Genomic DNA, 22,925 nt, shown 5'->3' with positions numbered 1-22,925 from the left:
CCGAATTTTTGGTACCAAAATTTCCATTTCGGTGTACCGCTAATGGAAACGCTTAATTCAAGCATTTTGTGGGGTTTTGTTGCTAAAATGCAACAATTAAGTGAAAATAAATAAATAATAAAAACAAGTAAACAAAATCCCAACCCTTATATTAACCTCTAATATTAACCCTTAACCTAACAAAATAAATAAAAATACATAAATTAACCCCTGACCTTTAAACCTTAACCCCTTAAAAAAAAAAGTTTCAAAAATAAAAATAAATAAATAAGAGAATGAAAAAAGCTTAAAAACATAGCAATAAATGATAAAACAGGTGATATTTTTCTGTATTGGTTGATTAAAAAATGCCAAAGCTCAAAAGCACTTTAAAAAAATGCTATACGCATACGTAAAAAAAAAAAAAAAAAGGTACAAACACTTGAAAATAAATAAATAGCTCAAAACGCAATGCTCATGAGTGAAAGCAACCTTACAGCTGGGTGTGTCTTAGCAACGTCCTAGCAACAAGGCAGGACAGGATGATGCATCCCCAAACTCCCTCCGGTCCCTGTTGTACTTACCTCTGTGAGTGATGAGCTGTCATTGCCCATACAGCGGACCCTGAATTTGAAATTCCCGCTCTTCTCTTTTTTTGTAGGGCTTCCGGAATGGATGCAAGTCTGTCAACGTGGCTCTATGGTAATGTCTAAGTATCAGTCTGTTGACCTAAAACTAGTCATGATTGATTGCAGTGTAGGTTTAACAACAAAAGACCGCATCTATGTCCTCCCAGCAACCTTCAGTACCACAACCGCACAGTACATTAGGAGTTGCGCAAGAGACCCGGGTCCTACAACGTGAGCCATGGCCTTGGCTTCATACTTGGACTCTTCAGTGTGGACTTTGAGAGGCTAATGTTTAACACAGGACTGTAAAGATCTGTCTACAATCACCGGGACAGAAAATACCGCAGCAATTCAAAGGCCTATCCAACCAGGCTCCACACAATTCTACCTGCTGGGTCCTAAAAAGACTCCTCTAATTCTATATACAGAGACCCCTTTAGTCTATTTGTTGAATCGTGTCATTATATATCTAAGAGTCAGACACAAGTGGAAGAATGTAAAACTGAACCCCAGCTTTACCTTCAGTCTTGCACAGTTGTATAGTCATTGCTTGCTTTACTGTATTGCTTACTCTGCTTTACTGCACACTCTGCAGAAAAAGCCCGCTTTATTTCCTGGCTTGGAAGACATTCATCATCATCTAGCTCTTTCCTCCACAGCCTGACCTCAGTTCTGTCAATCATGGTGACTCAGCATTACATGCCAATGTTACCTAGGGTGGTATACATACAAATACAGTCTTCCAAGGAACTCCCACTCCCCACACATCAAGGCATGCTATTATTTACATACCTCTTCCCAGGAGGCAGCCCATGACATACCTCCTCCCAGGAGCCAGACCATCGCATACCTCCTCCCAGGAGCCAGACCATGACATGACATACCTCCTCCCAGGAGCCAGACCATGACATGACATACCTCCTCCCAGGAGCCAGACCATGACATACCTCCTCCCAGGAGCCAGACCATGACATGACATACCTCCTCCCAGGAGCCAGACCATGACATACCTCCTCCCAGGAGCCAGGCCATCGCATACCTCCTCCCAGGAGCCAGGCCATCGCATACCTCCTCCCAGGAGCCAGGCCATCGCATACCTCCTCCCAGGAGCCAGGCCATCGCATACCTCCTCCCAGGAGCCAGCCCATCGCATACCTCCTCCTAGGAGCCAGCCCATCGCATACCTCCTCCCAGGAGCCAGACCAACGCATACCTCCTCCCAGGAGCCAGACCAACGCATACCTCCTCCCAGGAGCCAGACCAACGCATACCTCCTCCCAGGAGCCAGACCATCGCATACCTCCTCCTAGGAGCCAGCCCATTACTTACCTCCTCCCAGGAGCCAGACCATCACATAAAGCCTCCCAGGAGCAAGCCCATTACATAACTCCTCCCAAGAGTCAGCCCATCACATAATTCCTCCTAGGAGCCAGACAATTACTATACCTCCTCCCAAGAGTCAGCCCATTACTATACCTCCTCCCAGAAGCCAGCCCATTACATAACTGCCCCGAGGAGCCAGCCTTTTACATAACTCCTCCCAGGAGCTAGCCTATTACATAACTCTTCCTAGGACCCAGGCCATTACATACCTCTTTCTCAGGAACCAGCCCATTATATCACCAGTAAAAAAAAATCTTCCACTAGCTGATATCCTCCCCTACCTAAATACTTGGGCACAGCGCTAGATCAAATGAGACGCTGTGCCCATCTGCAGCAGCGCTGGTCTCTCTCCCTCTTTTTACAGGGGTTCTGCCATGGTCAACCAATTCCTGTAGAGAGCGGGGGGGGCAGGGCTGAGCCATGCATGTCTATGGAGGTACACAGCCCAGCTCATGGGCGGGCACACACATGTGCCCCCATAGCATACAGTTTTCTGAGGGAGCAGGGAAGGAAAGCGGAGCCGAGAATGCTGATGGGGGACCCCAGAGGAGGATGTAAGGGGTCATTTGGTGCAATATCCTTGCACAAAGCTGGTAAGTATAATCCTCTTAGGTCAATGTAGATATAACACTAGGGTCTTTTAATTTTAAGAAAATCATTAGCATATCGATGGGGGGGAAACGAGAAACAAGGAAAGGCAAATATTGGGCAGAACAAAACTTTAGTGTGCCAAACTTCCTGCCCAGCATGTTGTAGTTCCCATGATGCAAGGCAGCACTCGTCTTGGAGGTGGGTTTGGGGTCGTTATGTTGGAATACTGCCCTACGGCCCAGTCTCCAAAGGGAGGGGATCTTGCTCTGCTTCAGTATGTCACAGTACATGTTGGCATTTATGGTTCTATCAATGAACTGTAGCTCCCCAGTGCCGGCAGCACTCATGCAGCCCCGGACCACGACACTCCCACCACCATTCTTGACAGTTGGTAAGACACACTTGTCTTTGTACTCCTCACCTGGTTGCCGTCACATATGCTTGTGACACACTTGTGACACCATTTGAACCAAATAAGTTTATCTTGGTCTCATCAGACCACAGGACATGGTTACAGTAATCCATATCCTTAGTCTGCTTGTCTTTAGCAAACTGTTTGTGGGCTTTCTTGTGCATCATCTTTAGAAGAGGCCTCGTTCTGGGACGACCATGCAGACCAATTTGATGCAGTGTGCGGCGTATGGTCTGAGCACTGACAGGCTGACCCCCCACCCCTTCAACCTCTGCAGCAATGCTGGCAGCACTCATACGTCTATTTCCCAAAGACAACCTCTGGATATGACGCTGAGCACGTGCACTCAACTTCTTTGGTCGACCATGGCGAAGCCTATTCTGAGTGAAACCGGTCCTGTTAAACCGCTGTATGGCCACCGTGACGCAGCTCATTTTCAGGGTCTTGGCAAACTTCTTATAGCCTAGGCCATCTTTATGTAGAGCAATAATTATTTTTTAGATCCTCAGAGACTTTGCCATGAGGTGCTATGTTGAGCTTCCAGTGACTAGTATGAGAGAGTGAGAGCGATAACACCAAATTGGCTGTGTGTTAGTTTGAGGAGACAGCAAATTTTTTTTATTATTATTATTTTTGGATTTGGCAGCAAAATTTTCATTTTGGTGCACCACTAGGTACAACCAACATGTCTGAATTTTACATGCGATTGTTGCCAGTGGCTAAAGCTGCTAGCGATAATCACTGTGCTCTCCTGGCAGAAAAGAAAAATCGCATCATGTATGGCCTGCAAAGGTCTTGGTTTCTCTGTGCCTTTGCATGCAATCAAGAAGAAATTCCGTAATGAAATGTGTGCCTGAACGTCAGCTTTTATACATTTTGATAAAAGACATAAGTGTAGCTAGTCTGGAGGAATATACTGGTATAGGAAGGAGTGTAGCAGCATTGTTAAAGCTCCAAGACTCCCTCCCCACATGTGTTTGTCAAGCCTGAAACCTGATACTTTATTAATATCCACCAAAGGACCACTTGAGAGTTTGCGCATTCATCCGACACACGACAAGCCCCTCACCCCAAGTGTATAGCTATACACGGCGCACGTCAGTCTCCGTATCGCAGAGCTCAACAGCAGAGTCTCCCCAAGAGAAAGTACATTGGAATGAACAGTTCAACAAATTTATTATAGAATGCGTTGGGAAGGGACATCCTGATCAACAGTCTGTCCGTATACACATCAGGCTTCTTCGCACAGCTTTTAAATTGATAAACGATCCGTATTCAATTTGATGCGTTCTTCAGGGCTGTAATAACGGCCTTCTTAGCCTGAATTTTAAAGATCTGCCTTTCTAGTTTAGAGGCTCCCCGCGGTATCTTCCTTCTGGAATCCACCTCCTGCCTCTGAGAAGATCCATAAACATGTAGAGGACAATGTACGTGAACATGCAAATATAATATACTGGCGGATTACCAACTTTTAAAGAAAAAACAACTCAAGTAAGGTGTGTGTGTAATATAAAAACCTTAAAGCGGTAGTTTTTTTTTTTAAAATGGTTCCCTGTAGGATAATACCAAAATAAGCTAGTATGCATTGCATACTAGCACATTATGAAAGACTTGCCTTAGGCTGGGTTCACATTAGTCCGAATTTCCCATGAAATCGCACGACAAGAGATTGTGACCGGCTCCTCTATGGAGTAGATTCAAATAGCTCTGTGGCAGCTGCGGAACGGCTTGCACAAGAGTCCTGTGCATCTTTGGCTCAGTTTCAGGGCCAAATTCATGGCCCGATTCATCCCTGAACAGGAGAACAGGGACGCACCTGACCCCTGCTGTGAGCCACATCTGGCTTAGATGTGAACCCAGCCTTAGAACGAAGCCCTCCAGCGGTGATTCCATCTTCACCTGGTCTTTCTTCCAGGTTCAGGGGCTTCAGATGTTTGAATGGCTGAGTCGAGATGATGTCACTCCCACACATGAATGCGGAAGTCACAGCTTCGGCACGGCTCTCTCAATGTGTTGGCGTCCCATGTGACTCTGGCGGCCAACTTGGGTCACGCAGTCTATTTAAGACCCTTGCTCCCAGGCTTGGCAAGCATTTTGCATGTGGCTAGAGTAGGGACAAGTCACCCGTCTGTCAGGGACAGTGCTTACCATTAAGGATAGGTTCCAGAGGAGTAGAGAATATGCTATCCTACCTGGAAGCCTCCCCACTTAGATATGGACCGACCTAGCCAAATTCTACTCCTTGAGACAGATGCTGTCGGCACATCTGTGACCTTCACATTGCCATGATGTTCACAGTACACTTACTTTAATTTGCAATGTTTCATTTGGCAGGCATTACGCTTACCAAAGGCACCCAATGAAGTCAATACAGGAATGGAGGTACTTGGTCAGAATCTTGGTCAAGACAAGGAGTTTGCATGTTATCACATTTTGCATGCCAGTGCCAAGCCGAGCAATTTGGAGTTGAGGAAAGACCTGGTAGCCTACCGTGTGATAAATTTTCCAAGCCAGCAAAGATTGAAAAATTAGACAGCCGGGCAACTGGCATTCTCAAAAGCAGAGCTTAGCAAATGCGGCTGTCTTCAGTAGAAATAAATAAATAAATGAAAATGACTTGCATAGTAATACCATGCATTTGCAGTACATATAACACTGCGCTGGAATTGAATGGCACCCCTATGCACTTACAAAGTGTCGGTAAGACGCTCAATCAACTCGATCCATGTTATAGTCATAGAGCTCTATGACTAAGCCCCAATGGGTGGGGCAAAATGCATCAGAGGGAGTCTCGCAGGTCTGGCTGAAGACGTCATTCACATCTAACATGGACCGGGTTGGTTTGAGTGGCACCTCATACTTTTTGTTTTTACTAACACTCTGGATGTGTGAAACTGGACTCCAGAACCCTCTCTTTCTTGAGCACCATCGGGGAACCACGCCGTATTATACTCTTGCTTGGAACAGCAATTCAACTTTTGAAAAGTCACTCCATTGCGCTTGCCAACTAACGCACGTTGTGTTGCTCTTCCAAAAAAGAGTGCATGTGTCATCATCCTCAGTCAGCATAATATACATGGCTATGGGAATTACTAAAGTGAATAGGAACTGACCTTGGGATTTACCCGATTGCCAATTTGGGGCCAGGAAAAATACACAAGGGTTGAGCCCCAGAGTAACCCTTGAAATAATCTTCAGGTCTTAGGGAACCCCTACTAAAACAAATTTATTAGGAATTATATTGGTGGCCAGTGGGTCCCTCCTAACCATGGTGGTTAGATACAGGTAGCTACAAAATCATTGGTGTCATGCAGCTGGCTCTACCAAGTGGTGTTGGCTTCAGAATTGCGCAGGCATCAGCAAATGGGAGGTCAATCAGCCACAGCTCAAGGATCTCCTAGCAATCCCAGCAGGAGCCCTAGGGTTTCACAGAACCCCAGCTGAGAATGGCTGAACTAGATGGACTTATGTGTTCTTTCAATCTTGTCAACTTTGTAACTATACATAACTATTTCTTGACAGTGCACCGCCAACACATGACTATTGCAAGGTAAGTTGGACAGCTATTTAGAATAAATGGCACCACATTGCACCAGCGCACCTACCGTGCACATAACAGCTAAAACATGGTGTGAACGGGCCCTTAGGGAACCTTCATTGTTTCCAACAAGGCTCGTAAACAAAAATGCAGATGCAGGTTACATTATCATTTACCTTCCATACCCATGGTTGAATTTTAATTCTTTTCTTCTTGGCATACAATATTTCTCCGTCCAGAAAGGAAAACAAACGATTAACGTAATGGGGATGCGTCTAAGCACGTATCAACTAGCTCATACTAACCTGTCCAGGTAGGAATTTTCATTTTAATAACATACTCTGTCAAGCATATTCAATCAGCCATTAAGAAGAGCAACAGAAATATTCTAGAAGAAATAATCAACAGCAACCAGCCGCATTATTTGTGTTTATTGTTTCGGTCACAGATGAGCTGGTCGCTATGGGTTAGTGTCCATTGCCTGCTGCCTCAATAGGGATGTACAATGTATTTTTTGAGCACACAATTTAAATTATTAAGCATTTTTTTTTATGTGACTTTCATGCATGTCTCTCCTTTATTTTTGCTATTGTATTAAAGTAGATGTCAACCCCAACTGAATGATATTGTGTTAATCAAACACTGTATATCATAAACAATTGGCTTTTTAGAATTAATACATGTTTTCCCTTTTTTTCATCCTTTGTAGTATCCCAGTGTAGCTAATCTCCTGCAGATTCTTTGCTGTCACTTCCTGTCTACATGCATTTCAGTGATGGCTGAATGGCATTACTCAGGGTGGGCTTTCTGATGGTGACATAGGTGGACCATGTCTGAATGTGTGCGTAGAAATTACCATTAGTATCAGAAGCCCGTGTTTTTATTATTTTGGGATAAGGATTTTAATGGGAGCATCCCAAGATAATATTTAAGGCTTGGGTTACACCTATGCATGTGGCTGTGGGTGCAGGAATCGTAGCGATTCCTTTACCCTCAACTGCCCGCAGTGAAAATTCACTACTCTGAGAACACACAGGGCTGAAATTCATTCTGATTGGCACCCCCGCGCAGGTAAAATTGCAGTGCTGGTGCAGGACCACGTGATTTTCCTGCAGGACACTTTTTGAAAAAGGTGCACGCACGGGAAACACAGGCATGGCCCTCCCTTCTAGATTGTAAGCTCTAACGAGCAGGGCCCTCTGATCCCTCCTGTATTGATTTGTATTGTAAGTGTACTGTCTGCCCTTATATTGTAAAGCGCTGCGCAAACTGATGGCGCTATATAAATCCTGAATAATAATAATAATAATGGCATCCCACTGAAATGAGTGACCCGCCGTGCCAATGCGCCCCGCTGAAGCACATAGATGTGAACCTAAGGTTAATGGAAGCTGCAGAACTATTCTGGTATCAGTCAATCAGCCACAATTCAAGGAATCCCTAGCAGCCTCTGGAGGAACCCTGGTTAAGACTGGCTGTACTACAGTATAGAAGATTTTAGTAATTAGATGCTAAAACTATACAGAATTGTAGATTAGCAGCTAGAGGGTGGTCACATTGGTTTAGTGCAGGGGTCTCCAAACACTGGGAGTAGGATAGGTCTTGGCGTCATTGGGAGGAATCGGGCCCCACCGTCGGCGTCATTGGAAGGAATTGTGCTCTGTCATTGGTGTCAGTGGGAGAAATTGTGCCCCATCGTGTGGTGTCAGTGGGAGGAATTGTGCCCCATCGTGTGGTGTCAGTGGGAGGAATTGTGCCCCATCGTGTGGTGTCAGTGGGAGGAATTGTGCCCCATCGTGTGGTGTCAGTGGGAGGAATTGTGCCCCATCGTGTGGTGTCAGTGGGAGGAATTGTGCCCCATCGTGTGGTGTCAGTGGGAGGAATTGTGCCCCATCGTGTGGTGTCAGTGGGAGGAATTGTGCCCCATCGTGTGGTGTCAGTGGGAGGAATTGTGCCCCATCGTGTGGTGTCAGTGGGAGGAATTGTGCCCCATCGTGTGGTGTCAGTGGGAGGAATTGTGCCCCATCGTGTGGTGTCAGTGGGAGGAATTGTGCCCTATTGTTGGGGTCAATGGGAGGACTTCTGCCCCAGTTAGGGGCAGTTAGTTGTGTATTTATGAATGTGAGCAAGGGACCTTGAGGACAGAGACTGATGTGAATATACAATATATATGAAAGGGCTTTATAAATCTTTGGCGCTATATAAGTACCTGTAATAAATAATAGTTGGTATCAGTGGATAAATTAGTGCTCCAGGTGCCAGATAAAAGCAAGCAAAGGGCCACAGTTTGGAGACCACTGGTTTAGTGCAATTGCCAAATCTCCATTAAAGGGAATGCACAGTGGTTTTGTATAGCTTTTCTTTCTTTATGATGGTCAGGACTAAAAAATAAGCATTAGACAGGTAAGTATTAAATATAACATATGAATATTATCAAGTCTACTATCCAGGGAGCAAGTGGAGCTGGTGTCTGCCTTTATTATTTAGCTCTATTTGCTTAGCTTCTTTGTTGAAAAAGAGCCAGTTGTTAATATGAAATTCACATACGCAAGTGAATAAGGTAGAGAAGTGACTTGTATTAAAGATTTATTTGTATAACAAACACTGTGTGTGTGTGTGTGTGTGTGTGTGTGTACACACACACACACACATACACGTATGTATGCACACACAAAATATATATTTTTAAACCTTTTTTTGAGAAAAATAAATAAATAAAAATAATAATAATAATAAATATATATATATATATATATATATATATATATATATATATATATATATATATATATATATATATATAATTTCAAAAACGTAGATAAATAAAAATAAATAAAAATTAAACTGACCCCAAAACCATTACAGGTTTTCCTTTACTACTCAGTGAACCGGCTGACCCATAAACTTACAGTGTGAAAAAGCGCAAACAGTGTGTAGCACTGCAAATCAAAAAGCAGATTTTTTTTTTTTTTTACATATTTACATTTCCTGCTTATGAGTCTTTAAAGAGTATGTAAACGCAAATACCAAAACCAAATAAGTTGCTTCACATGTTCCTGTAATGTTTAAAATGCAAGCTATTCTTTAGTTAGGCCTAAATCTATAAAATCACACCATCAAGGTGTATCCAGACACAGCCATTCCTAGGGTGAGGACGCTTGCTCCATTCGGCTGAAATGTTGTCACCTTTTTCCTACATACTCCTAAGTTGGACTACAAGCAGCCATGAGTGTGCTGACGCATTCTGCCATAGTCATCAGAGCCCACTGCTGAAGCATGTATTTATCTACAGGAAGTTCGTACAAAGAGTCTACAGAATATGCACACTGCAGAGAGAAAACCATAACCAAAGGGGAAAACTTTTTTTTGTTTTTAACCAAAAATAATCAAGTTCTGTTTTTTTTTTTTTTTTTTTCCAGGGCTTTACAAAAGTCAGTATTCTATTGTGAGAACTTTGTTCTACTTTAATAGCAAAGGCATTATGAAATCATCCAGAACTCAACATATCCTCATTATTAAAAACACCTACACCACACGCAAACGCCTTGTAAAATAATCCTGTTAACATGAAATGCCTCTTTTAGTTTAGCTACTGTATACATCGTAAAAATGTTCCTTTCACACAATTAGAAAGAGAACAGCAACCTTTGAGTCAGGGTTGTAGTTGGCCCTCCTAGGCCACATGCCTAGTAATGACTTCTATATATCTCTATCCCTGTGGCCTCAATCCTACGTAATGAGGGTTAAAACCCAGTTCTCAATAATAGACATTCATCTGTATCCTTTGTGACAGCTCCACCAACGTGATTAGTAAAAAGGAGGCTAATAAAAAAATAAAAATGAATAATACTTTTATAACAAGCTAGCCTGCCAATGAACTCAACAGCAATCTGAGACCGAAGCATATAAAGTTTCTCCTGTGGAACGAACACTCCAGCCTGATCTATGTCAAGGACTAGACCCAGATACTCAATGATGAGCCTGTTCCATCAACAACTTCTGAAGGTTCGGGATCAAAGCTAAATCACTGTAGCGTCTGGAAAGTCCATGCCAAGTTGTCCAACAGAGCCCACACTGCCTGTTCCCTCAATAGGAGGTTGTCTATGTATCCCACAATCGGGGTGCCAGGGGAGCACAGCAGGGTTGTACTTGGTGAATACTCAAGGTACGGACCAACCAAAAAAGGTGGTAGCACAATAAACTGCAGTCCCTTGTCTTTATTCAAGCAATGTAGTATAAGGGTAACAAATCCAGTAAAAATTTGGATGCGTTTCCAACCATCAAACCTGAGGGACCCCGCTCTATGAGATCTCTATTAACAGCTGTCAATCTTGCAAGAAATGCAGTGTCCTTGTCACTTCCTGTAAGCTGACCATGAACAGTTGTGTAAACTACTAATACCAGCATGCCCCATGGAATGGTGCCAAAAAAAGGCAGACATGTTGAAGTCCGGCAATTATGGCACCCAGGATACAACAAAGCCACAAAAGATGAGCCTGGGCATCCTCCAAACTCATCTCAAGCCAAACTCATGCTCTTATTATTTACTCCAATGAGCTCTGGACTGGGCCATTTGGGCCCTGAAACTCATGTAAGCAAAGGAGGGGGTTCTGCAGGGCAGGAATGCTATCATATGAAAGAATCCATGGGAAGCTATTCTCAACAAACCCATTCCAGGTATCTTCTGGACAGACATGTTTAATTATCAATATCTATGGCCGCCAGACTAACCATCACTAGAGTTTGGAAGACCCCTTCCCTTGAACTTTGATGAAGTTAAAGTATAACTAAAGGCAACTTTTTTTTCCTTTTGGATAGAGTGGAGAGGGATTAGAACACCTGTCAGGTTTCGGTCTGTGCCCCTGTTAAGGAGATTCCTCCTCTTTCTGTCCTGTTTACCATTATCAATGAAATTAAAAGAAAATCCCAAATTTTGGGTTGTCCCCAGAAAAGTAATAGAGGGGAAACCTTGAAAATGGAGACACTAGTTCTGGTGACCAGAAATGATTTCCTTTCACTTCCCGTTTGGCTATGGGACAGGAAGTGAAGGGAAATCTCTGCAATTGGACACAGATAGTGAACACAGCAATCTTGACAGGGGTTCTAACCCTCCCTTATGCTATCCAAAATAAAAAGGTTTTGCTTATAGTTCTACTTTAAAAATTGCCTAAGTGGCATTATAATCAATCAGCAATCAAGTGCCCAAGGACACACACAAAAGATTCCTGTATGACAGCCTTGTATTTCCTATAAACATCCAACTGACTCCTTTATCTTACTAACAATGTGAATGGTACATGATCTTCACATTCTCATACACCCTCTTCCCTTTCCTCTCTTCTTGCAACCCCTGTCTCTCTTTTTTTCTTTTCCCCTTCCCACCTTTTTTTCCATTCCACCTCCCCCTCCCAATACCTCTTATTCCTTAAAGTGGTTGTAAACCCTTACAAACCACTTTGACTTACAGGTAAGCCTAGATTAAGGCTTACCTATAGGTCCATGCAATATCTCCTAAACCTATATGGTTTAGGAGATATTTGCCCGAAAACAGGCAGAGGCGCGCAGGCGCACTGAGGCGCACTGAGCGCGGCATTCTCAGTGACGGACCTGCCGCGCGTGTTGGCTCCCGTGCGCATGCGCGGGAGTGACGTCATCGCGGCTTCGCCGAATGACAGCGGCGGAGCTGCGAGACCCCACCAACAAGATGGATGCGGCGGACTACAGGGGACAGCGGCAACTTCGCTGGCTCCTGTGTCAGGTAAGTGACACATAATGGGCTACTATGCGATGCATAGTAGTCCATTATGCTTTGCCTTTGCAGGCAATGAAAGAGGAAGTAAACTCATCAGGGTTTACTTCCTCTTTAAAGTATTACTAAACCCACAACAGTACAATCAGTCTGTTTATGCCATAAAGCATGCTTGTTATACTCACTGTGGAACCTAAGGGGTTAACCCTGCACATTGTGTAAAAGGGCTGTTTGATCTGGTCTTCTCTGATCCTACCCTTCTTCCACTGTCCCCCAATCCATCTCCTGATACTACAGAGCCTTGGGGGCACATGCTCAGTTTGGTGTGTATTGCTAGATTTTCTTTTGTTTTTGTTGGGAGGGTGCATGGTGCATGTAATCAGCATAGGGCATCTCAGCACTGTCCAAACAGAGGATTGGGGGCCACTCTTCAAAACCAACTGCACAGAGGAGGTAAAAATGACATGTTTGTTGAAAAAAAAAAAAAAACCTTTAGTTACCCTTTAACCACTTCCTGCCCACCGGCCGTCAAGGCTCTCGTTCTGGGTGGATGTCATATTACGGCCTCCCAGAATGACCACTCTCTGGCACCCTTTGGGTCGCGCATTGCGGCGATCGGCTGCTCTCCTGACGGGGGGGGGGGGGGTCTGTGCTAATTGTTTGGGAAATGTCAATCAGTGCCAAGGCAGCTGCCAATCAGTGCCCATCCCCAATGCCTGTCAATGCCATCAGTGATGCCTAACAATGCCATCTATAAGTGCCACATATCAGTGCCACCTATCAGTATCCATCAGTGCCCAGTAGTGCCGCCTATAAGTGCCACCCATAAGTACCCATCAATGCAGCCTTTCAGTGCCCAGTGTCGCCTATCAGTGCCAACCATGAGTGCCCATCAGTGCCGCCTATCAATTCCCATCAGTGCTGCATATCAGTGCCACCTCATCGGTGCCACCTTATCAGTGTCCATCAGTGAAGGAGAAAACTTACTTATTTACATATTTTATAACAGAAAAAAAAAGAAAAACTTTTTTTTTAGAAAATGTTAGGTCTTTTTTTATTTGTTTAGCAAAAAATAAAAATAAAACTCAGAGGTGATCAAATACCACCAAAAGAAAGCTCTATTTGTGAGCACAAAATGATAAAAATGCTGCTTGGGTACAGTGTAGCACGACCGCGCAATTGTCATTTAAACTGCAACAGCGCAGAAAGCTGAAGATTGGCTTGGGCAGGAAGGGGGTGTAAGTGCCCAGTACTGAAGTAGTTAATCTCTGTAAGATGACATGAACCTTTTACTTCTAGAATTTCCAACAAATAACTCCATAACCTCTCACATTTGCACAGTTGGTAATAAATTCTGCTAATCTGACAGATTAAAATCTGACTCTGTATGGCCGATCAAGAGCTGAACAGTAATCAGGAATGGAGATATGGTTTATATTAAAAACAAAGAATTTATAGGAAAAAAAAAAAAGCTGAAGAATAAAACAGCATCTAAATGCAGCATTGTAGAAATGAGCCTGACTCGATCCTGGTACCTTCTAACGTGCAACAAAGGAATCGCAGTTTCAGTAAACAAGAAATAAGAACCCGCCAAGATCCCAAGAGAGTTAAAGCTTTGACAACAGCATATCAATTACAACCCAATATGAATTAATAGGGATTGCGAGCAGAGAATGAGTAAGACCCAGGCAGCAAAACATGTCAAATGCGCAAACAAGGCAGGTCCGGACGTCTCTCGCTCTGCAACATGAAAGGCGTGTAATCTATTGAGCTCTATGGTAAGTGTGTGAAAAAAAAAAAAGAGAGAGAGAAACAAGAGCGAGCCTCAAGGTAACGAACCACTAATCAAGAAATAACAGTGCACATTTCAATATACACTTGTGCCCGAGGGCTGGATTATGTGCAGAGCACTGCTTTATACACAAGTTGTACGGTATGACATGAACGCCTAACGTCTTATAACAACATGCTGAGTCCAAGTCTACAGCGCACGGAGGAGGCTCGTCAGTAACCGCCAAGCGTCACGGTACAGGTACATTCCAATAAAGATGCGGTCAGACCCGTTGGTTCGAATCTCGCCGTCAGCTTTTTATGACCTTCAACAAATCACTTAAAAAGGATCAATCCGCACAACACTAATCTTTAGGACCCATCTAGATCTATACATGTGCGTGGAGGTGGATTTTTTGTATCGTCAGGCAGTTACAGTCTAATGCATCAATGTGCATTTCTTATATGTGCTGACGCACATTTTCAGTACGTTTTTCACTTTAGGATTTGGAGAGAAGTTCATAGCCAAAGAGCAAGTGCGCGTTCCAAGTTTGAGTGACCGCAACTCCTGGGGATTGTTTACAACCCACGCAATAAGTCTTACCATCCTGACCGCGTCTCCGCAGTAGAGCCCCACTGACTACCGTGGTGCTTGTCTACCTCTATCTCCCAGCAAGCAGCATCATAGATAAGTGGGCAGAATGGCTCCCTCCGATTGTCAGTGGTCAGAATGCTCCTCACGCTGGTGGTCAGTGGGAAGAATTACCCCCTTATAATTTAAAAGATGATTGGTGTCAGTGGGAATTTATGTGAAGGGTTGACATGACATTCCTTACATTGATTGTCAGCGGGAAGAACGCTCCTTACATTGGTGGTCAGCGGGAAGAATCCCCCTTATAGTAGAGCTGCACAACTAATCATTAGGAATTGTTATCGCAATTTTTTTCCCTGTTGCAATCTTGACAAAGTATTTCCCAATTCTTTCTATGTAGAGCTGCCATTCTCAACCAGGGTTCCTCCAGAGGTTGCTAGGGGTACCTTGAGATGTGGCTAATGAACCACCTTTTCGATGGTGCCTACAGAGTTCAAGGTTCAGCATCACACAAAATATATTATTAGCTGTCTTTAAGGGTGTCATTCTGAGCACCATTTTAAAGGGGAACATTCTTCCTATTGACCACCAGTATAATGGGCATTGTTTTATTGACCCCTGATGAATTGGTTTTAGTAAGGGTTCCTCAAGACCTGAAAACTATTTTTGGGGTTCCTCTAGGGTTAAAAGGTTGAGAAAGCCTGACAGAGAATTCCCTCTGCTAAAGCCCACAGCCAAAGGAAAAAAACAAAAAACGGGTAGTCTGCCAAGAATCACAACATACTTTAGCAGTGGGCCTTAAGTATAAATATTGTAACAATTTGTCCTTTAGATCAAAGGAATACACTTTGGTGTGTAAATGAGGGAAGTTTAACCACTTAAAACACTAAACCTTTTTCTGACATTTGTTGGTTTCAAGTAAAAATCATTTTTGCTAGAAAATTACTTAGGACCCCCAAACACACATATATATATATATACATATACATATACACACACACACATATATACATACATACATACATATATATATTTTTTTTAGTAGAGACCCTAGAGAATAAAATGGTGTTGCAATATTTTATGTCACACTGTATTTGCGCAGCAGTCGTTCAAATGCAATTTTTGGGGAACAAATGAAACTTTGACAAATTAAAAAAAAAAAAAAAAAAAAACCAGTAAAGTTAGCCCAATTTTATTTTATTTTTTTTGAATAACGTGAAAGATTTTCCCCCTCGAGAATCGTGATCTTTATATTTTAAGCAAAAAAAATAGCGATTCTCATTTTGGCCAGAATCATGCATCTCTACCTTATAGATAATTTTTTTTTAAATGATGTGCGTCAGTTTCACTTATCTGAAAGTTTGACATTACGTGTTGCTCAATGAACCCCTAGAAACCTCTGGGAGGAACCCTAGGATTCCAAGGAATCCTGAGAGAGGAAGCCTGACCACCTAATGTCACCTATAATCTAGTAGCTGTATGGGGCTCATACCTGTAATGACAGTATTCAGAATATAAAATTCCTTTTAAAAAAATTACACACCCGTTTATTTCTATTTTTCTCCACATTAACATTAACTTGTAGGCCAAGCGGTCCTGCAAACGTGACAAATGTTGAGACAAAGCACATTACACTGCCGGGAGGGAGTGCTAACGTTTTATTCATACAGATTAAATGTTTTTTTCCTTAAGAAATCCTTGGCTTTGATAGCTGGAGCCATTACAAATTTAAAATGGCATGTGCCTGCACCGGGTGGCAACGCGGCAGCGATTCTACTGCAGAACAAACAACGTTGTCACCTGGTTAGAGGAAGTGGGAAATCAACTCATTTACTGAAAGGGTGGAACCATGGCAATGTTAGTGATAGACATCAGTATATATTTTGTTGGTGTTGCCCATGAATGCAATTTAAGTGTTGCCAGTGAAGACATAACTTTTCAGATGCCTAAAATACCCACAAAAAAAAAATCTAAATCCTATCTTTACAAGGCTAATAATAGCTAAAGATTTGGTGGACCTAGTAAGACCTTCCTAGTAGAACCTTCAGTCCTAGAAATCTGGAAGTGCTAGGATCTGGAGTTCCCCGGTCCCTGACATAGTCCCTCCATGGCCCGTAGCAGGTGTAGCCCTACAGAATACTCCTACACAAGTGTCAAACACAAGGCAACTCATGACCGTGACACAGATGAATGGCACAGCAGGGGGAGAAGGAGCGTACTCCTCACATTTCAGTCTGGTGGCCATTATATATTGACATGCATTATGTCTAGGGGGGGTGGGGGGACATCTGTTTTTAGGATCTTGCAATCCAGTATGACAATAGTGTGGGGTATAGGATAAAAAAAAGACAAAAAAAATTGGCCTCCGAGGTGGAAATATTCGGTTTGTGACAGAATACTCAATATGCAGGTATAATCTATTTAATGTCACCAGCACAAATGTGCGCAATCAAACCGCAATAGGAAATGTGCAGTTGGCACATGAGATGGATCATTTTGCACTTGGATTATTTCTGGGCAGAGGACTATAGATGGACATCTATGCAGATGTGTATCAGATGCAGCCAGTGGCGGACAGTCAGTAAAGGGCTCCTGGGTAAGAATGTTTTTTGGGCTCTCCTACCATTTTCAATTCCTAGATCACTATGAAGAATGCATAGCACTCATCTCCTGCCCTAGGTGGTCAACAGTACAAAGGTCTATAGGACGGCAGAGGAGGGGGTCCCACCTGTCCCCTAACCTCATTTTAGGTAAATGGACCCCATGCAAAAATATTTTGGACCCCTCGCCCTTGTTCAATCACTAGGGCATTATGAAGAAGGCATAGTGCTCACCTCCTACTCTAGAGTTGAGAGGTGCCGAGGTCTACAGGATGGCAGAGGAGAGGGTCCCCAACTGTAAACTAGCCTCATTTGATGTAAACGTTCCCCTAATTCCCATACGGTCCCTGTGCAAAAACATTTTTAGGCCCCCTTCCTCATTCAATGACTAGGGCATTATGAAGAAAGCATAGTGCTCACCTCCTACGCTGGAGGTCAGCAGTGCTGAAATCTACAGGAGGGCAGAGGTCCTCAGCTGTCACCCAACCTCATTTCATGTAAATAGGAGCCATGCAAAAATAATTTTCGGGCCCCTCATTCAATGACTAGGGCATTGTGCTAACCTGCTTTTCTAGAGGTGAGCAGTGTCAAGGTATTTAGTAGAGCAGAGGAGGGAGTCCTTAGCAGCCACCTAACCTCATTTCTTATAAATGGGTCCCTAACTCCCAGTGGGCCCATGCAACACCACTCATCTCCTAGCCTAGAGGTGAGCATTGCCGAGGTCTACAGGATGGCAAAGGAGGGGGTGCCACTTGTCACCTAACCCCCATCTCATGTAAATGGGCTCCTATGCAAAAACATTTTGGGCCCCCTGCTTAATTCCATTACTAGGGAATGATTAGGGCAATATGAAGAATGCATATTACTTATCAACACCTGCCCTAGACGTGAGAAGTAATGTGGAGGGAGTCCCACCTGATGTTCATCTCATGTAAATAGGCCTCTTAATCCCAGAGGGCCCCTATGCGGACATATTTTGGGGCCCCCCTCCCTCGGCCAATTAAGGAAACGACTATGGCATTATAAAGCATGCATACTGCAAATCACCTGGCCCAGACATGAGAAGTGCTGAAGTCTATAGGACAGCGGAGGAGGGTGACCCAGCTGCCCCCGATCCACATTTCACCTACAGTAAATTGGCTCCAAATTATTTTGGGGAACAATGAGGATATTTTGAAGAATGTGTACCTTATCACCAAGTTGGAAGTGAGCAGTGCTGAGCCCTTCAGAACAGTGGAAGATGGAATCCTAGCTCCCATCCAATGGGAAAGGACCCCTTAATCCCAGAGGGTTCGAGAACATTTTTGGGCCCTTCCTTTAGAACAATTTGGTCAGTATGAACTGACCTGGATATGCCGAGGTCTACAGGATGGCGGAGGAGGGAATCTCAGCTACCATCTCAAACAAATGGGCCCCTAAACAAAAAAGGGGCCTCATTCTTTACTTACAAAGATTAGGGTATTATGAAGGATATATAGCACTCACCACCTGCCCAAACCATACTGAGATCTACAGGACGGCGGGGCGGAGCTATTTATGTTAATGGTTCCTGAAATATCAAAGGTCCATGTGCAGGAACATTTTTTGGGCCACCCTCCCTCATTCAATTAAAGGGAAACAATTATGCCAATACAAAGAATGAATACTGTTTATCACCTGTATTAGATGTGGGGAGCGCCACCCGCTCTCCCCGCAGTGGCTGGCACCAACCCCCCCACCACCACTTTACTGTCTTCATTGCCATCGCAGTTCGGCAGAAAGACCTTGTGGAGATTTTAAAAACATGTTCCAGCATGGCTCCGCCCACCATCAGGTATATTCCATCGACCTCAACACCGCGCCGTTATCAGATCACCAAAAGCGAAAAAAAGAGAAAACTCCATGGAGATCCTCTACAACACCAAGCATTGCTGCAGACACCGACTGAATACCCAGGGTCACTGTGCTGCTTAGTCCAATGATGCTGCAAGCTCCATGCAATGCCTCATTCACCACCCCCTGCACGCTCCATGTACTTCTCCATGCATTACCCCCTGCACGCTCCATGTACTTCTTCATGCATTACCCCCTACACGCTCCATGCAATGCCCCATTCATCACCCCCTGCACGCTCCATGTACTTCTCTATGCATTACCCCCTGCATGCTCCATGTATTTCTCCATGCATTACCCCCTGCGCGCTCCAAGCTCCAACCCCCTGAAAGCTCCATGTACTTCTCAATGCATTACCCCCTGCATGTTCCATGCACCAACCCCCTGCACGCACCTTGCGCTAACCCCCTGCACACTCCATGTACATCTCCATGCATTACCCCGTACACGCTCCATGTACTTCTCCATGCATTACCCCCTGCATGCTCCATGTATTTCTCCATGCATTACCCCCTGCGCGCTCCAAGCTCCAATCCCCTGCACGCTCCATGTACTTCTCCATGCATTACCCCCTGCATGCACCAACCCCCTGCACGCTCCTTGCGCCAACCTCCTGAACGCACCATGCACCACCCCTCTGCACGCTCCTAGTGCCACCCCCCTGCACTCTCCATGTACATTTCCATGCATTACCCCCTGCATGCTCCAAACCCCTGCACGCTCCTTGTGCCACCGCTCTGCATGCGCCTTGCGACAACCCCCTGAACGCCCCATGCACCACCCCTCTGCACGCTCCATGTACATCTCCATGCATTACCCCCTGCATGCTCCATGCACCAACCCTCTGCATGCTCCATGTACATCTCCATGCATTACCCCCTGCACTTCTCCATGCATTACCCCCTGCACGCTCCGAGCACCAATCGCCTGCACGCTCCATGTACTTCTCCATGCATTACCCCCTGCATGCTCCTTGCGCCAACCTCCTGAACGTCCCATGCATCACCCCTCTGCACGCTCAAAGTGCCACCCCCCTGCACGCTCCATGCACCACCCCTCTGCACGCTCCTAGCACCACCCCTCTGCACGCTCCTAGCACCACCCCTCTGCACGCTCCTAGCACCACCCCCCTGCACGCTCCTAGCACCACCCCCCTGCACGCTCCTAGCACCACCCCTCCGCACGCTCCATGCACCACCCCTCCGCACGCTCCATGCACCACCCCTGCGCACGCTCCATGCACCACCCCTCCGCACGCTCCATGCGCCACCCCCCTGCACGCTCCATGCACCACCCCTCCGCATGCTCCTAGTGCCACCCCCTTGCACACTCCATGCACCACCCCTCCGCACGCTCCTAGTGCCACCCCCCTGCACGCTCCATGCACCACCCCTCCGCACGCTCCTAATGCCACCCCCCTGCACGCTCCATGTACATCTCCATACACCAACCCTCTGCACGCTCAAAACGTCACCCCCCCCCCCCGCACGCTCTATGCACTTCTCCCCTGCATGCTCAAAGCGCCACCCCTCTGCACGCTCCAGGTACTATCCTATTCACACCCCCTGCACGCTCCATGCACCACCCCCTTGCACGCTCAAAGCGCCACCCCCCTGCACGCTTCATGCATTACCCCTGCACGCTCCAGGTACTATCCTATTCACACCCCCTGCACTCTCTATGCACTACCCCTGCACAGCACATCTGCTCCAATGGTTACTGCAATGATAACACTGGTAGATCTCTCAGGCAATGGGGCTCTATGTGGGATAATAGAGGGCAGAAGTCTGAGCCATTACCAGAGACAGATCTACCACCATCTCTACAAACCCGAGACTTGTGCCAAGTGTGACATGCCCGGGCATGCTGGTACTTGTAGCCCTCCACCCCCCCGGACAGTTGCAGTGATAGTTGTCAGATGTTGAAGGGTCTGCTCACCTTTCTGAGCACTTTGTGGCAGTTGCTGCAGATCAGGTAGTCCCTGCTGTTGCTCAGGCTCTCCGTGCTGTCCATGGTGTCCCCCTTCCCCGGCCGGTGCTCTGGCTGTTTGCTGGTTGTCTGGGGGGAGAGCGGCCGGTGAGCTGTGAACTGCGGGCCGCCCCGAGAGCACACAGACCGGCCACAGGAGACGGAGGACGAGTGACAGGCACCACAGGGCGGGGTTAACTCGCACAGATACGCCCACGCAGCCGAGGTATAAATAACCTCTCCGCCGGTCACACCCACCACCCCGCCCCTTACACGCCCACTCCTGTAACTTTCCCTCTTGCTCCCGCCCCATGCCGGCCCTTTGCAGGCATAGCCACGCCCTCATTGCACTGACAGGGCCTCCTCTCGCTTGCACGTTTGTGCTGGCCAATGGCGGCTGAGCCGCTGGTCACGTCACGCCCCCCAGTAACTGCTTTGTGCCAGCCAATCGCGGAGTGAGGAAGGAGAAAGGCCGCTTGGCCAATGAGAAAAACTCGAAAACAGGAGTCGCCACGCCCACCAGAGCTTAGGGCTTAGTTGGTGGACAAAAGGAGCAGTGATAAACAAGGGGTGCAGCTGTGTGAGGGAGAGGAGGATGGGAGAGCTGACCCGGGCTTTGTCCGCTGTGTGGTGACCGTCCACCCGTCACTCACCATTCACTTCCCTGCTCTCCCTCACACTACTTGTGTCACTCACCCTCCTCCCCCTCTATACCCTCCATTGGGCTCGCCGGTTATTGCTTCCCAGATGGCTGACACCCCCCCCCCCCCACAGTCATGAATGGTACGCTCTCTGCCCCTTGTTGTTGCAGTCCCAGTATAACGTCCTATGGCTGGAGGGGGCGGGTCCGACTTCTCTGGAGGGGGCGGAGCGCTTATGTCATCAGAAGCCCGGGAGAAAGGAAATGTCCCTGTCCGGTGTGTGTAGTGATGAATGAGCACCCCCCCCTCCTCCTGAACCAGACCAGGCCACATGCCCTCAACATGGGGGGTGCTTTGGGGCTGCGGGGCTCTGCCCCCACCCCACCACAAAGCACCTTGTTGATGGGGACAAGGGCCTCACCCCCACAACCCTGGCCAATAGTGGTTGTGGGGGTCTGTGGACAAGGAGCTTATCGGAATCTGGAAGCCCCCTTTAGAGGGGGCGCCAGGTTCCGTTCCCCCCCCCCCCCCCCATGTGAATGAGTATCGGGTACAGAGTTCCCCTACCCATTCACCCAAAAAAAAGTGTCAAAAATAAAGACTGGAGGCAGTTTTTGACAATTCCTTTATTAACCACTTAACCAGTTGCCGACCGGCGCACGACGATGTACGTCGACAGCATGGCACGGGCAGGCATATTGGCGTACATGTACGTCCCTGCCTTCCCGCGGGTCGGGGGCCCGATCGGGCCCCCGCCCGGGGCCTGCGGCGGTCGGTTTTCGTCCGGTGAGCGATCCGGGACGAGGGGGCGGCCATTCATTCATGGCCACCCCCTCGCGATCGCTCCCGACGAATAGAAATCCCCCGTGACATCACTTCCTCTCCTGTAATGTAAACACAGGAGAGGAAGTGATGTATTCTCTCCTCCGTGTCGGTATTTTTCGTTCCGACACGGAGGAGAGCGGATCGGTGAGTTGCACCAACACTCTACACACACAGTAGAACATGCCAGGCACACTCACACCCCCCCTTTACCCCCCGATCAGGGCCAGATTAAGAACATCGTGGGCCTGGTGCTGAGGATTTTGATGGGGCCTTTTATAAACAATAAATAAATAAAAATGAAAAAATTTTTTGTTATAACAAATTAAATTAAAGAGAGAGAGGGAGGAAGAGAGAGAGAGAAAGGGGATGAAAGAGG

The 22,925-nt window shown here is 46.1% G+C and overlaps 1 protein-coding gene across 3 annotated transcripts in view; it reads right to left on the bottom strand.

The window, feature by feature from the left end:
• Window positions 1-21,289, bottom strand: part of SESN3 (sestrin 3) — a 162,819-nt gene extending 141,530 nt beyond the window's left edge. For 2 of the 3 annotated variants that reach the window (XM_077484944.1, XM_077484945.1), the window contains exon 1: window positions 21,054-21,277. In XM_077484944.1, coding sequence (XP_077341070.1) covers window positions 21,054-21,128 — 75 coding nt within the window. In that variant the 5' untranslated portion in view covers window positions 21,129-21,277. Of the gene's footprint in view, window positions 1-21,053 lie in introns of all 3 variants that reach the window. The other variant, XM_077484943.1, reaches the window with a different exon arrangement.
• Window positions 21,290-22,925: the final 1,636 nt, after the last annotated feature.

This window comes from Lithobates pipiens, unplaced genomic scaffold (assembly GCF_037356315.1).
Source record: "Lithobates pipiens isolate NorthernLeopardFrog02 unplaced genomic scaffold, aLitPip1_a1.2 Scaffold_17, whole genome shotgun sequence".
Taxonomy (NCBI): domain Eukaryota; kingdom Metazoa; phylum Chordata; class Amphibia; order Anura; family Ranidae; genus Lithobates; species Lithobates pipiens.
The sequence above is the reverse complement of the archived record's forward strand: the minus strand, read 5'-3'. Positions and strand labels throughout refer to the sequence as shown.